The 15,215-nt window shown below is 42.7% G+C and overlaps 1 protein-coding gene across 2 annotated transcripts in view; it reads left to right on the top strand.

Moving 5' to 3' along the window:
- Positions 1-15,215, top strand: part of ADAMTS12 (ADAM metallopeptidase with thrombospondin type 1 motif 12) — a 387,476-nt gene that overhangs the window by 288,399 nt on the left and 83,862 nt on the right. For both annotated transcript variants that reach the window (XM_059916187.1, XM_059916186.1), the window contains exons 17-18: positions 3,721-3,847; positions 13,630-13,840. In XM_059916187.1, coding sequence (XP_059772170.1) covers positions 3,721-3,847; positions 13,630-13,840 — 338 coding nt within the window. The remainder of the gene's footprint in view (positions 1-3,720; positions 3,848-13,629; positions 13,841-15,215) is intronic.

Raw genomic sequence — 15,215 nt, 5'->3', positions numbered from 1 at the left:
AGTTAATTAATGACTCTGTCACTCAAGATTGATGGTTTGATTTTTTTTACTGCGAAGGAGACATTATCAGTCAGGGTGCCCTGCACACCCAAACGGAATACCTTGACTACTTTCAAAGGTGTGGGTAGGCCTTAGGGAAACCAAGAAAGATGATTCATTACCTCTGTCCATTAATAGTAGACGATTGGGGGAACAAGGCTACCATCGTAGGCCTGAAGAAGTAAAAGAAGGAGCAGTTATCCTAAGAGACAGTGCCTCCATTCCCCAAATCCAACTGGAAGCCACAGCAATCTATAGCATCAGCTTCCCAGGGTTCCAAGCAGCTGCAGAAGGAATCTGGAGTGGAAACAGAAAAAGGTGTAGCACAGGAGAGGATGAAATGAAAAGTCAATAAAATCAGTAGTGGTTAGTATCCTAGCAAGCCAAGCTGGATGGTAGCTCTGGGTCTTGACTTGAGAAAGGAGGAAAGCTAGCATTTATTGAGTACTGCTCCACTTACTACTGCTATATAGCGTATCAACCTAAATTTAGTATAGTAACTCAACCATCATTTTACTATGCTCCTGGTCAGAAATTTAGACAGGATGCAGTGGGGATGGTGTGTCTTAGCTTCGCAGTGTTTGGCACCTCACCTAGGAAGACCTAGATGGCTAAGAACGACTCAGATGCCTGGGAGCTGGAGTCATCTGTAGGCTTCTGTGCTCAGATGACTGACACCTGGGCTGGATGGCTCATCGGGGACTGTCAACTGGAGCACCTACACCTGGCCTCTCCAAGGGTGTAGGCTTCTTACCCCATGGCAGCAGAGGCTCCTGAGAGTGACAGATCCAAAAGAATCAGATAGAAGCTGCATGGTCTTTTATGACCTAGCCTCTGAACTCACACAACTTCATTTCTGCATTCAGTCCCAGACCAGGGTAACTAGACTCCATGTCAAGATGGAGTGATATCATGGTCACATTGTAGAAGAACATGCCAGATGAGAGATTATTGTTGTAGCCATCTTTGGAAAATACAACTTGTCATATTCCCATTTACTAAGGCAATATGAACTAATAATTTTGAAACTTTCTGACAACAGTTGCAACAAACTATTTTCCAAGTTAATGGTAAAATTACATTAACCAGAATCCTCTTATTAGCCAATGTTTTCAATGATTAAACTTTATCTTCCCGTCATGGATTATAGATTTTTAAATGTGGAAGACACTCCCAGAAATCAACTAACTCAGCATCCTGCCCTTAAACAGTCTGAATGTCATTATTCTCATTTTCCTGCAGTTATCCAAGTGATGGGTAGAAGGAAAAGTAGAGACTAGAACCCAGGACCCTTGGATTTTATTTATTTGTTTTATTTATTTAACCAGAATTTGATAAGGAATGAAATTATAGATTAAATTTTACCAAATGAACACACAAGCGTCAAAGTAGAGGCAGAAGCACCTGGCCAGGTATTGTGTTCCTATAACATGGGAGAAATCAAGCTTCTGAGCTGGAGCCCCTCATTGGAGGGTTTGGGCTTAGCTTTGTATCTGTCAAGTGAGAACTCAAGAGCTAGAAGAATAGAAGGTTAGTGGTCACCACGACCGTTAATTCCAACAGAAAAACCCTGTCACGTTGTTATTAATTTTCCTCCATGCACTTGGCAGTATCTGCCTGGCCCGTCCATCTGTTCATCTGGCTGCTGGTCCAGCAGATTGGCCCATGAAATGTTATTAACTTCCTGGCGGAGACTTTTTATAATGTTCTGTGCCCTCCTACTACTTCTGGAGTCAAGCCCTGAGCGTGCTTATCTTTGCTATTCATGCACAGAAACAAGGCTTTTTGGGGATGTTTCCAACCTCTGAGAGTCACCTGACAGTTGCCTTTTATTTTTGACATCAAGAATTTGCCAAAGTACCCAAAGTTTTAATGAAACTTCTAAAAGCTAAGCTTTTTCTTTTTTCTCTTCTATGATGGCAGATACATGTCAGCTTTCCTGGCTTCAACCATTTCGGTCTCCACTCCACTCATATTGTCTAAGACTTGGTGTTCGTGTCTTTCCAGACAATGACTCACTCATTGTGCCATGAAAGTTTCTTTCATAATGTTGCTTCCAGCTGTTCGTAGTGCTTTATTTATATGACAAAAGAAAAAGAACACGTAGTCTATCAGTTGAGAAAGCCTGAGTGGTTGAAAGGTTACCTATCTCTTTAAAAGAATAAAATAGCATTGATTTAACAATAAAATATCGTTGATTCATTTTAAAGGCTTCACTTACTGTTCTGCAACTCCCTCTGACATTTTTAAATGGCGAGATGCAATCTCTGGCATCTGAGTATGCGAGCCAGCCCGGGAGACTGGAGGAGTCCACGTGAGGGAGTGTGAGGTGGTAGGTGGTAGGGGAGCTGCCCCAGTTCGGGTCCCACCAGCCTTGTGGTTGTGGGGAAGCCCCTCCAGGTCATTGGCACTGAAGTGAGGAGGTGACTAGCTTATTGGTGCACTCGTGGCCTTTCCAATTCTGGGCTTCACCAGTGAGCCCACTCAAGGCCTGGATGCCCTGAGAGCTCAGGGTGCCCCCCTCCGTGCAGACTGATGGCACCATCCCCGGGGCCTCCGTCTTCAGTCTTCTCACCCAGCCTTTCACATTTCACATGGAAAAAAGCATTAGCCCTCTCGGGAGAGCTGATGACTCTCTTTCTCACTGCCCTTTACCTCTTAGTCCGTGAGGTTCTGGCCACTCCTCTGCGTTCTCTTGCTAATGATGTCCTAGCTGCTAGCAAAGCCAGTGATCCTTTCTGTTCCCTTCTCAACCTATGTGACTTCACTGTGCCTCCGTTTCCTCCTCTGTCTAATAGCAGTAATGATAGTGTTGACTTCATTGAATTGTTGTGCGGTTTCAGTCATTATATATCATGATGGATAATAGGTACTACATTATACACACACACACACACACACACACTTATATATGTATATATATTTGTCTCGGGAATATATAGGTAGTCACACACACACATACACATACACATATACAATTTCAAATAGTGCCCTGGGCAAGGCAAGCACCACATGTGTTAACTATTGTTATATATCCAAAGTCAAATCCAGCCCGCCCATGTGCTTTGTTTGCCTGTGGACCTGGCCATTCCTGTGTGCTTCTCTTACTTACTTACTTACCAGCCCGATTTCAGAAAGCAGCAGTAGTATCAATCCCTGCTATCAAAACCCTCTACTTTAAAAAACATAACCTCTCAAACTTCACAACATTATTTTGAATTTTATTCCTGTCTTTCAGAGTTTATGAACTCCAACTAATATAAAGCGCCCAACTCCTCCATTCCTTCATTAAAATAATAATGTATGATTGTGTTACAACAACTGGTGATGGTATCTGCTTTCATTATATAAATCTCACCTTTTTTTTTCCTGGTTTTTTTTTTTTTTTGTCATATGTGTGTTAGTCTTGTCTCCAAAGCTAGATTGTAATCTTTATATTAGACTATATATTAATCTGCCTATATTATCCGTGGTCCTTCCTAAGCAAGATCTTTTCCACCCATTGCCTTCTGCAGCATGAGCAGAGAGAATAACAGGTCCCCATTCCTCATCCCTACGTTAAAACCAAATACTTTATGGACAGCCTTCCCATCAGCTGTAGGCATGACCAGGGGCCTCACCTGACACTGAGAATGTAGGCTTGGGATTTAATATATGTGAACCGTTCTTCCTGACTCTCAGGTATACGCCGCCAGACTGCCCACTGCGTGAAGAAGGGTCGCGGGATGGTGAAAGCTACGTTCTGTGACCCAGAAACACAACCCAATGGGAGACAGAAGAAGTGCCATGAAAAGGATTGTCCACCCAGGTAAGTGTCGGTAACAGCTGGAGATCTGTGTGTGCCTACAGTGGTGGCTGGTTTAACAGTAATCCAGGGCTCGGTGCTGCAAGAGGGCTGTGTGGCTTTGTTATTAGAATAAATACAGGAAAGCTGTCACAGGTTTCTGTGGCTATGCTGTTGGAAACTGTGACAAGCTGTGAAAGGGACATTTTCTCCCCAGAGAGCAGTATTTCTTACAAAGCTTGTGTGATCTGTGTTTAATTATTTGGTAAGACTTAAGTCCCAAAGCGCTGTTAAAGAGAATGGTATGTAAATCATCCAAAAATTCTTTAGCTAATTGGGCTTGGCTTTTCCAAGAGCATTTACCAACCAGTGCAACAGAAGCTTCCAGATTACATGCTGACACCTTCAGATCGCTGCCTGAAAGAGTGGACATACAGACCAGGCTTTCTCCAACTCAGCACTGCTGCATTTGGGGCTGGATAATTCTTTCTTGTAGGGGGCTGTCCTGTGCATTGCAGAATGTTTAGCAACATCCCTGGCCTGCGTCTATTTAGATGTTTGTAGCATTCCATCTTCCCCATCCAGGTTGTGACAACCATAAATGTCTCCAAACATTGTTTGCTATATGTCTCCTGGGGGCACAAACACCCTTGATTGAGAACCACTGTTATACAGGTATTCACTTGCTCCTAATCGTATTGGTTCAAGATTCTAGAAGGTAGCTGGGATGTTATTATGAGGGGCTTTTGTTAGAAAGAGAGAGAAAGAGGGGTGGGGAAGAGGAAGAAAGAGAGAGAGAAAGAAAAGAGAGAAGAAAGGAAAGAAATAATTAATTCTGGGGAGTGTCTTCATTCTCTCTTGTCCTTAAACAGGGATGTAGTTCACTTGCAGATTCCACTCCAGTCCCAAGAAGACATATTAAGAAGAGTTCAGTTTAAGGGGAGGGAGCTAGTTGGCATAATCAATCTACCAAGTGACAGGCTGAATTCTAAAGAAGAGCTGGAAGAATGGGATAAATGCCAGAGAAGTAGGTCAAAAAGAAGAGTCTAGACAAGTCAGTTAAGGCAAACAGTGTCAGTCTCTTACAGGCTCGAACGCGAGGTCCCAGAGGCCAGGGAGTTCTCATCTCAGTCAGGTTGATTCTCTCTCCAGTTCTGTGGTTTCTTCCAGGTACAAAGCGGGCTGTGAGGTCCAGAGCTGGACCCACCTCCACTGAGGCAGGACAGGGGTGCTGCTGTCCCCTCACCTCGCTGCCGCTCTTCCCTGTAACTCTCTTGCTGGGAAGAACTAGGGACTTGAGCACAGGATTTGGCCCCTCTAAGTTTTGTATGTAATCGCAGTTTCTATAAATCCTTCTTAGGGAAGAACGAGCCAGGAAAGAGGAACGTTTCTTATCGCTAGCCTTATCTAATCAATAGCCTACCATGCTATGTGCTTCCAGCATACTTATTCTCCCTCAGAGTTAATGACTGTGACCAGTTGCTTCCTTTTGCCCTCACTAGCTGACTACCACTACATACACGCCTGGGATTCTCACCTCACTTTTCAAAGCCACCCTCCCTGGGGAGTGGCTACCTTTTTAAAACCACAGCTGTTTATTTCTTGAAGCTAATTTTATCCCTGGGGTTCAGGTTCTCATTTTTATTATTTTACTTAGTCTGCCTGGGCCTTAATATTACCAGCAGACATTTGTTAAGCATTCATTATTTTCCATGAGAGATACGACAGGTATAATAACCGTATAACAGTTACCATTTACTGAGCACTGTGATATTGTGATATAATAAGAGATACGTGTCTGGGTACCTGGTTCCAGGCAGAGCTCCTAATACTCAAGGCTAACTAGCTCTAAGCCTGCAGCAGGGCGACATACAGCGGACTCTTCAAAGAGGCATGCACCTCACCCCTCACTCAACCTGTGTCTGAGGCAAAGCAAGCACTCTGCTAGGTGTGGTGGGCACCAGAAGATTTGATGCAGGCACTCACCTGCTGGGGCCAGGTATAGCTGGGGATATTAGCCGTGTTCATAAAAGCAACACGGTCAAAGAAGATTGTGGAAAGATTGTAGCAGCTCTCTCTTTTAGAAGAGACATCAATCGGTATCTGACATTTTCTTATTCACCTGTAGCTAAAATCTTGGCTTCACTATTTTCAGAATTCAGTTCCTATAGGGTGGTTATCTTTACCTACCTCTGCATTCTAATTACAAACTTTCTAGTTGAAGGTGACTCTATAATAAGATACAACCAGTGCTAGGGACTTCCCTGGTGGCACAGTGGTTAAGAAGCCGTCTGCCAATGCAGGGGACACAGGTTCGAGCCCTGGTCCGGGAAGATCCCCCATGCCGTGGAGCAACTGAGCCCGTGAGCCACAACTACTGAAGCCCAATTGCCTAGAGCCCATGCTCCGCAACAAGAGAAGCCACCACAATGAGAAGTCCATGCACCGCAACAAAGAGTAGCCCCCGTTCGCTGCAACTGGAGAAAGCCCACGCACAACAATGAAGACCCAATGCAGCCCAAAATAAATAAATAAATAAATAAATTTATTAAAAAAAAAAAAAAAGATACAACCAGCACTAGAAGGAGACAGATACTGGGGCAAGAGTCCAGAGGCTGGCAGACAGGAGGTGAGCTGAGGCTGTAGCCTGGTAGACGCAGAGGAGGAGCCTTGATAGAGGAATTCTTAAGTGATACAGGCTGAGCTCTGGGGACTTGAAGTTGGCCCTGAGTGTAGTCATATGGTGGCTAAAAACTAGCCCCCAAGATATCCACATCCTGGTCCCCAGAACCTGCAAGTGTTACCGTATTTAGGAAAAGGGTCTTTGCAGGTGTGGTTAAGTTAAAGGGTCTTGAAATGAGATTATGCTGGCTTACCCACTTGGGCCCTAAATTCCATCACAGTGTCCTTATAGGACAGTCAGAGGGAACTTTCTATCTCTCTCTCTCTCTCTCTCTCTCACACACACACACACACACACACACACACACACATGAGAAGCAAATTGGAGCAGAAAGATTTGAAGACACTGGCCTAAAGATTGGAGTGATGGGCCACAAGCCAGGGAGTGCTGGCAGCCAACAGAGATTGAAAAGAGACAAGGAATGGATCTTCCCTAGAGCCTTCGAAGGGAGTACAGCCCTGCCAAAACCTTGACTTCATCCCAGTAATGCTGACTTGGATGTCTGGCCTCCAGAACTACAAGAAACTAGATTTCTGTTGTTTTCAGCCACCTGGTTTGTGGTGATTTGTTACAGCAGCCCTAGGAAACTAACAGAGGCAGCATGCTAATTAATGTAAGCAGAATGTAAAAGCAGGGGGAGAGCAGCGGCAATCCCTCCACCAAGTCAAAGAAGCACCAAAGCTTGGAAAACCGTGTGATTAGGGTTTCCTCAGAGCATGTGGCAAAGGATTTTCTGAAGTAACACAAACATGTCACTTCCTAAGGAAGCTAACAGCCAGGAGGGCTATGTGAGATACACGCACACCAGCAAGACGGACCTGTTGCTGTCAGGGCTGGGACCAGCAGGCAGGCATCTGATGCCGTCCTAGCGCCTTGCCTCCTCATCGCTGTCTATGGTCCCTGTCCTCCCTGGGGCTTTGTGGTTACCTGACATCTCTTTATCTCTCAGTTCTAAGAGCGGCGTTGTTAGAACAAGGTAAACAATACTTTGGGTTTTTGTTTTCCTGGATGGCTTCCTAAGCTGAGTGCATGGATGCAGTTTGTTGATTCAGAGCAAAATTTTGGAATGGACCAATTACACAACCTCCTCCCACAAGATCAGTAATGAAGCCCCGGCAGTTGGAATGGAAGTGCTGACGGCTGCAAATACCTGGAACCAGGTTACCGGGCAGTCACTGTGCTGTTCCAGTCAGCACAAGTGTGACAGCCGGTGCCCAGGTTTTCTTGGTGAGCTGGTGATCATTTTTGCAGCTGCTGCTTCTGCCATTCTACACCATTGTACTTCAAGAGAGGAAAACAATCCATCCTATTTCCAGTTTCTGCTGTTGTGTTGGAAACATAATTTCCTCCGATTCCCTCTAAACAATTTGAAGATTATACTTACGGAAGAAGAGCAAAGCATATGCAATTTGACAAGTCTTTTTAAATCCTTATGATTTGGTAGCATTTTTTGTTTTGATTTCTCTCTGTCTGGTATCTATTTCCCAAGTTCCGAGTTTCTTGAGTTTCTGTACATGATTAATGCATGGGCTCCAGCTTGTGATACTTCGAGATCAACAAATTAGCAGATCAAGGCTGAATTTACCCAGTTCAGACCTCAGGCTAAAGGCACAGCCTTCAGAGAGGGATATTAATGATCCCAATAGTGGTGTTGTTTTTTTTTTAACTTTATAATTAATTTATTATTTTTTATTTATTTATTTATTTTTTTTGGCTGCATTGGGTCTTCATTGCTGTGCGTGGGCTACTCTTCGTTGCAGTGCGCGGGCTTCTCATTGCAGTGGCTTCCCTTGTTGCGGAGCACGGACTCTAGGCACGCAGTCTTCAGTAGTTGTGGCACGTGGGCTCAGTAGTTGTGGCTCGCAGGCTTCAGAGCACAGGCTTAGTAGTTGTGGCACATGGGCTTAGTTGCTCCGCGGCATGTGGGATCTTCCTGGACCAGGGATTGAACCCATGTCCCCTGCATTGGCAGGTGGATTCTCAACCACTGGACCACCAGGGAAGTCCCCCAGTAGTGGTTTTTTTAAACTGGAAAGTAAAATGTATGCCCTTGTTTTTTTTTTTTATACTGAAGATGATACACACACCACACACACAAAATTACATGCATACATACATACATTTATGTTTAAAATTTATGGTACCTCTACTTGATCCCAGCTAGCTAATTTTATTGAAATTTCATTTTTAATATTTATTTGTCCTAGTATTGTATATGTGTTCTTTTCCCTGAATCTGTATTTGTTTATTTAATGCATCTGGACTAAATCTTTATCAAAATAACAACTGGCAAATTCACCTATGGTGCTTCTCTTATGCAGTTCATTTTTGTTGAAATAGATAAGGCTCTCTAACTTGGTTAGAGATATTTGACTCCTGAAAATGTTAAGTAAATACAGCACATAACAGGTACAATTTTTGAAAATGCATTCTGAAGTAGCATATGTTAAGCTAAATAGAATGCCATGAAATATTCCAACATAATGGTTAATTTACAGAAGTCCTTCTTTATGATTGCATTTCAGCTTCCCAAAAGATTCATGATAAAGTCAGGGTGTAGAGGGTGGTTAGTGTTCCCAGGTGGTAGAGAAGTAACTAACAATTTTTAAGAACCCACTATTTTTACTTTTTTCTTTTGCTTTATTTATTTACTTTTTTATTGATGAACCTACATTGACATATCATAATTACCCAAAGTCTGTAGTTTACCATAGGGTTCTCACTCTTGGTGTTGTACATTCTATGGGTTTTGACAAATGTATAATGACATGTACCCATCATTGTGTTATCATACAGAGTATTTTCACTACCTAAAAATCCTCTGTGCTTTGCCTGTTCATCTCTACTTCCCTCCTTTGGCAACCACTGATCTTTTTACTGTCTCCATAGTTTTGCCTTTTCCAGAATGCCATATAGTGGGAATCATACAGTATATAACCTTTCAAATTGTCTTCTTTCACTGAGTAATATGCATTTAAGGTTTCACCGTGTCTTTTGATGGCTTGATAGCTCATTGCTTTTTAGTGTGAATAATATTCCATTGTCTGGATTGAATATCCATTCACTTTCTGAAGGACATCTTGGTTGCTTCCAAGCTTTGGCAGTTATGAGTAAAGCTACTGTAAACATCCATATGCAGGTTTTTGTGTGAACAAAAAGTTTTCAGCTCCTTTGGGTAAATACCAAGGAGCGTAATTTCTGGATTGAGAACCCATTCTGTTTCAAGCCCTTTGCATATTACCAAACAATTTATTCATGTTAGCAATCCTGATTGGTAGATACTTTTATGTCATTGTACAGATGAGGACACTAAAGTCTTCACAAAAATTTTCCCAAGTCACTTAGCAATAAGTGGTAGAGTCTAGATTTGAACCTAGATTGGTCTACTGAGAATTCTATGCTGGTGCTAGTACACCTTGTTGCTGCCCAGGATCTCAGGATGAACAGCTTTTGGTAAAATCAGATTCCCAAAATTTACAATATTTCTCACACATTAAAACACAATGAAAATGTTATAAACAAGCAGAAAGTTCTAACTTCAAAGCTAAATCATGCCTGCAAACTCACAAGGGGATTAAAGAAAGGAAATTAAGTTAATTTGCTTTTTTAAAGAATAAATAATAAATGTCGATGACTGTGTTAATATTATTTGTTTTTGAAAGCTTAGTCCAGTAGTTTCCTTGGATATGAATTTCAAGTTGCAATATCTTCCTCTATCACCTAATTTTCATGCTATCTGAGAAGTTCATACCCATCATTCAGAGCTGTCATTTCCCCCTCCTAAAATGATTTCATGTGCAAGATTTAATCTTTTATTTCTGGTTTATTGTCCTTCAGTAATAATTTGTCTCTACATCCAATTTGGACATTCTGTGTTCTTTCCCAAATGGGTACTTAAGACAGATTTTAAAGATTTAATAAAAGCTTCTGGTAATCTAAACATAAGAAATATGTGTTGGGAACTTCCCTGGTGGTGCAGTGGTTAAGAATCCGCCTGCCAATGCAGGGGACACGGGTTCGATCCCTGGTCCAGGAAGATCCCACATGCCACGGAGCAACTAAGCCTGTGAGCCACAACTACTGAGCCCACGTGCCACAACTACTGAAACCTGCACGCCCTAGAGCCCGCATGCCGCAACTAGTGGGGTCTGCGTGCCACAACTACCGAGCCTGCGTGCTGCAACTACTGAAGCCTGCGCGCCTAGAGCCCAGGCTCCGCAATAAGAGAAGCCATGGCAATGAGAAGCCCACGCACCGCAGCGAAGAGTAGCCCCTGCTCCCTGCAACTAGAGAAAGCCCACACACAGCAGCAAAGACCCAACGTAGCCAAAAAATTAAAATTAAAAAATTTTAAAAAATATATACATATATTATATATAAAGAAATATGTGTTATATGGTCAATGGCTTTCAGAATGAAAGTCTTGTGCAGCACACTCCAGGATGGAATAGCCTGTCAAGAAAGAAATTCTTTGGTATTGAAAGTGTATCTGACTCCAGAAAGAGGTCACTTGAGTCTCTTCTTTATATGGACCTCTCTCTGAACTTTGGTTTACAGCAAAGTAAAGCTCTGCTAGCCTACAGCTGTGATGGTGCCCAGCATATCAAAATGCTCCATAAACTCCAACTCCGTAAACTCTTTCCACCCTGGCAGCTGCATGTAGGTTTCAATGCCAAAAGAATGGCTCATGATTTAAACCCAGGTTTCCCAGCCTCAGCACTAGAGCCACTCTGGGCTGGATAATTCTTTGCCGTGGGGAGTGTCCTGTGCATTGTAGGATATTTTGCAGCATCCCTGTTCTCTGCCCACTAGATGCCAAGAGCACACCTCCACCCTCTTTTGTGACAACCAAAAATGTCTTCAGACATTCCCAAATGTCCCCTGGGGAGGTGGCTGTGGGAATCTCCATTGGTTGAGAACCACCAATCTAAATGAAGGGAATGGGGTCACTGAGACTGGGAAAAGTCCATGAGAGGTGGGAGAGGAATGAGCATAGTGTGCATGGGAGACAACAAGCAAGCTAGAGAAAATGAGGTGGAATGAACAGGATATGGTGAGAATGTGGATACACAGTGTATAAAGATCAAGGAAGCAATAGTGCCTATATTGTAATAAAGATTGTTATGTTGGAATGTGGAATGCCAATTTAATTGGATTTTGGGATGTACGTAAATGCTATTAGGGAAAAGATTAGTACAAAGATAGTAGTTATAAAAATTGATATTTTTAAGGAAATTACTATTCTGAGCAAGAGTTTAACAAATTCAGATTAGGACTTTCAGTTTTCTGAGCAATGAGGGTTAGAAAGAGTTAATTTTTGTAACTTATTAGTTTATTGGTAGTCAGAGATTCCTGAGCAAGCACTGGTATGGGTGTGGGTAGAAGATACAGATCTTTGTACTTGATTTCCAAACTATAGTAAACTTTTCCAGGGTAACTACAGGTTCTTTGAGGGTCTCGAAACACACACACACACACACACACACAGTTCTGTTTTATACGTAATTCATACTAAAACCACAGTGTCCATTTTTTTTGGTAGGAAAATTTAAAGATAAATAATCAAATCCATTTATTTGGTATCATAACACCAGTGGTTTCTAATCCTGACTTCATATGAAAGTCATCGAAGAACTCTTAAAAAACACTGATACCTTGGCCCTATGCCCAAGAGATTCTGGCCATCCAATATAGCAATGGGGCCTGAACACTGATAACTTTTTTAAAGCTCTCCAGGTGGTGATACAGTGAGAATCACTGATAGAGACCCAGTCCTTAGGACTTTTACAAAGTAACTGGAATGATAAGATTGACTAATTGTAGGGACTAACAAACAATCCAAGACAATGCATGATCAATTATCCAATTGTACGTTAGGTTTGACAGGTGTCATGGACTTCTTGGCAAGAGAAAAATCAATGGCAAAAATGGAAAAAGTCATATTAAGTTGTTGTTGATTCTATGCTGATGAAACCAGAAAGGTTGTCTTATTGGGGGTGAATAAATGGGTGCGCTTGGCCTTTTGTCCTGCTGAGTTCTTTGCATGTTATATTTATTGTCTTTCTCACCAATCACTCAGAGCATGTAAACAGTCTTCTGTTATAAATCTCCTAGAAGAGGTGTGATTATGGCAGACACTGAAAACAATGAGATGGACAACAGAGAACAATTTGGCAATAGCTCCTGAGTCCTGGGCCTGGAAGACGTTTGCAGGGAAATAAAGAGGATGGGTTTCACTTTAAACTAGGGACAAACATATGCAAGATGTCCCCAGGAGACTGTGGAGGAAATTTCAGAAAGAGAAACAAGGAAGTCTGTTATCACTTTGCAGTGACATAGCAGAAAGCCTTGTACGTAGCAAGTAACTAGATAAATTAGACTTTCAGTCAGCTCACATTAAGGCCCTTCCAGAATGGCATTTGATCTATTCGATAGTCTGTCTGGCCTCCCTTAGAAATGTCAGAGGTAGGACAGAGTAATTAGAATAATAGAGTGGGCATTTATTTGGTGTCATATCATATGGTTCCAATATTAGCTCTTTGTCCACACCAGATGGCCAGATGTTAAACACCAAAGAATAAATAACACATTGAAATAGAAACAGGAGACTTAGATTCTGATTGGATTCTTTTAGTCAAAAGCAGAAGTCCGAAGAACAATAATTACAAATGATCGAGTTTGTATTATGTCAGGCTCTGTCCTATGCACTGTACATAAACTGCTGTTTCGTTTCATCCACATCACTCATCTAAAGTCAGTGTCATTACATCCATTTAACAGATGTGGAGAGTAAGGCCTACACTTTCCTGAGGTTGCACAACAGAAAACTGGACCTCAGTTTTCTTGACTGAAAAGAGAGGGATTTTTTCTTTTTCTTTTTTCCATTTACAGACATCACTACTTAGCATCTACTTATGCCAAGTAGTCTGCTGGCTTCCGGAGCTGTGATTGGACAGTCTAGCCGTGGCCCTGTCCACAGAGCTCCCTCTGCTGGGCTGGAGCATCTTCAGGGACCTCCCAGTTCTGTAATCAGAGCGTCTGCTCCCAGTTTCTTGCCAGTGGCTGAACTGAATGTGTGTCTCCTCCGGGCGATCTTCTCTCACGTGTCCCTGTGTGTCTGCAGGTGGTGGGCAGGGGAGTGGGAAGCATGTTCGGCGACATGTGGGCCCCGTGGAGAGAAGAAGCGCACAGTGCTGTGCATCCGGACCGTGGGCTCTGATGAACAGGCGCTCCCGGCGCGCGACTGCCGGCACCTGCTGAAGCCCAAGACCCTCACCTCCTGCAACAGAGACATCTCGTGTCCATCGGACTGGACGCTGGGCAACTGGAGTGAGGTGAGCTCAGGGGTCAAAAGGAAGGCCAGCGTTACTCATGCTTCGTCAGCCCCCCACCCAGTCCTCTTCACTAACTAATCCAAAGTGACCCGGGGTAGAAGTGCACAATGGCCAGCGTTTATAACCTCTGGCCTACTTCCTGCGTTTCCCACCTCCCAGTATCCTATCGTGCTTGTTTTCCATTCTCACACGATCTTCCTCTCGCCTGCCCAGTGGTCAAATACCCGCCAGGGATGAGCTGGATCTTGCTCGCTCAGACTCACGACAGATAACTGAAAAATCCTCAGGATTTTTGCTGGCCCATTATTAAACCATTGGCAGCAAATCAGGGCTCCCCCACCTACCCCAAGAGTTGGTTTGTCAAACATTTACTGGTAGTTAGGCTTCATACTAAAAAACCAAAGGCGGGTCACTCTTCTTGGCATGATAGACAGTAAGTTTACTTGCCACTTGGAGAAGCCCCTCACATCATCCATCTATTCAATCCTGATCAAGGTTTAGGACATGTAATAGTATTAGCCACATAAATTCAAATAGTGTTGCATTTCCCCAAGATTAATCTGATCTAATTCTCTGCATATAATTAGAAATTCATGGGCTAGGAGGTCATGAAAGACTCCCAGGCTTTAATTTTCTTTGGGTCACCATGGGACCCGGAACTATCAGGCCTTGTGCTCCCAGAGTCTGTAGTAGAAGTAGACCTCTGCTTTCTCCAAGGGTGCTGGAGTCTCCAGGGGCCTTGCTCTGCTTCCCTATGTGTGGTGTATTTCAGTCAGTTACCTAAGGAATGACTAGAAAATAAATGATTTTGTAAAACCAACAGGTCAGAATTGATTGATGGATGCTGACTTCTTATGAGCTTCCTTGGGAAGCCACATGGTTTCCACAATAATGCTACCATTGACCAGAGTCTTAGGAATTCCTCTTAGACTCACCTTCAGAGAAATGGAGAATATTTGATTTGGGAGAATGCCACAGAAAGTTGATTAGAATTAAGTCTGATGGACAAAGGAGTAATCTGATCCATTTGGATAAAACCTTTGTGTTTAAAGTGATACTTGATTATAAATAAATGCAATTGCTTTTTATAGCTTATCTAAAGAAGAATTCAAAATTTTGTATAAGCAGAGGTTCCATTTCTGAAGATAACTATTTGAAAGCAGAAAACACTCATTTGAATACAACCATTTTGATAACCTTATTTCTAAAACTATTTCATTAGCTCGTAGTCACAGTTTAGGTTTACTTAGTTTCTAATTCTGTACAGAATATTCTCTGGAGCACCTGGGTGAAAATAGAAAAGATATAGTCCCTTTATTGTAAGAACTTATCAAATGGGAGAGCTAGGACCCCAAGAAAGAAAAGACAAAGGTAT

The sequence above is a fragment of the Balaenoptera ricei genome, chromosome 3 (genome assembly GCF_028023285.1).
Source record: "Balaenoptera ricei isolate mBalRic1 chromosome 3, mBalRic1.hap2, whole genome shotgun sequence".
NCBI classification, from domain to species: domain Eukaryota; kingdom Metazoa; phylum Chordata; class Mammalia; order Artiodactyla; family Balaenopteridae; genus Balaenoptera; species Balaenoptera ricei.
This window is presented reverse-complemented; position numbering and strand designations above follow the sequence as displayed.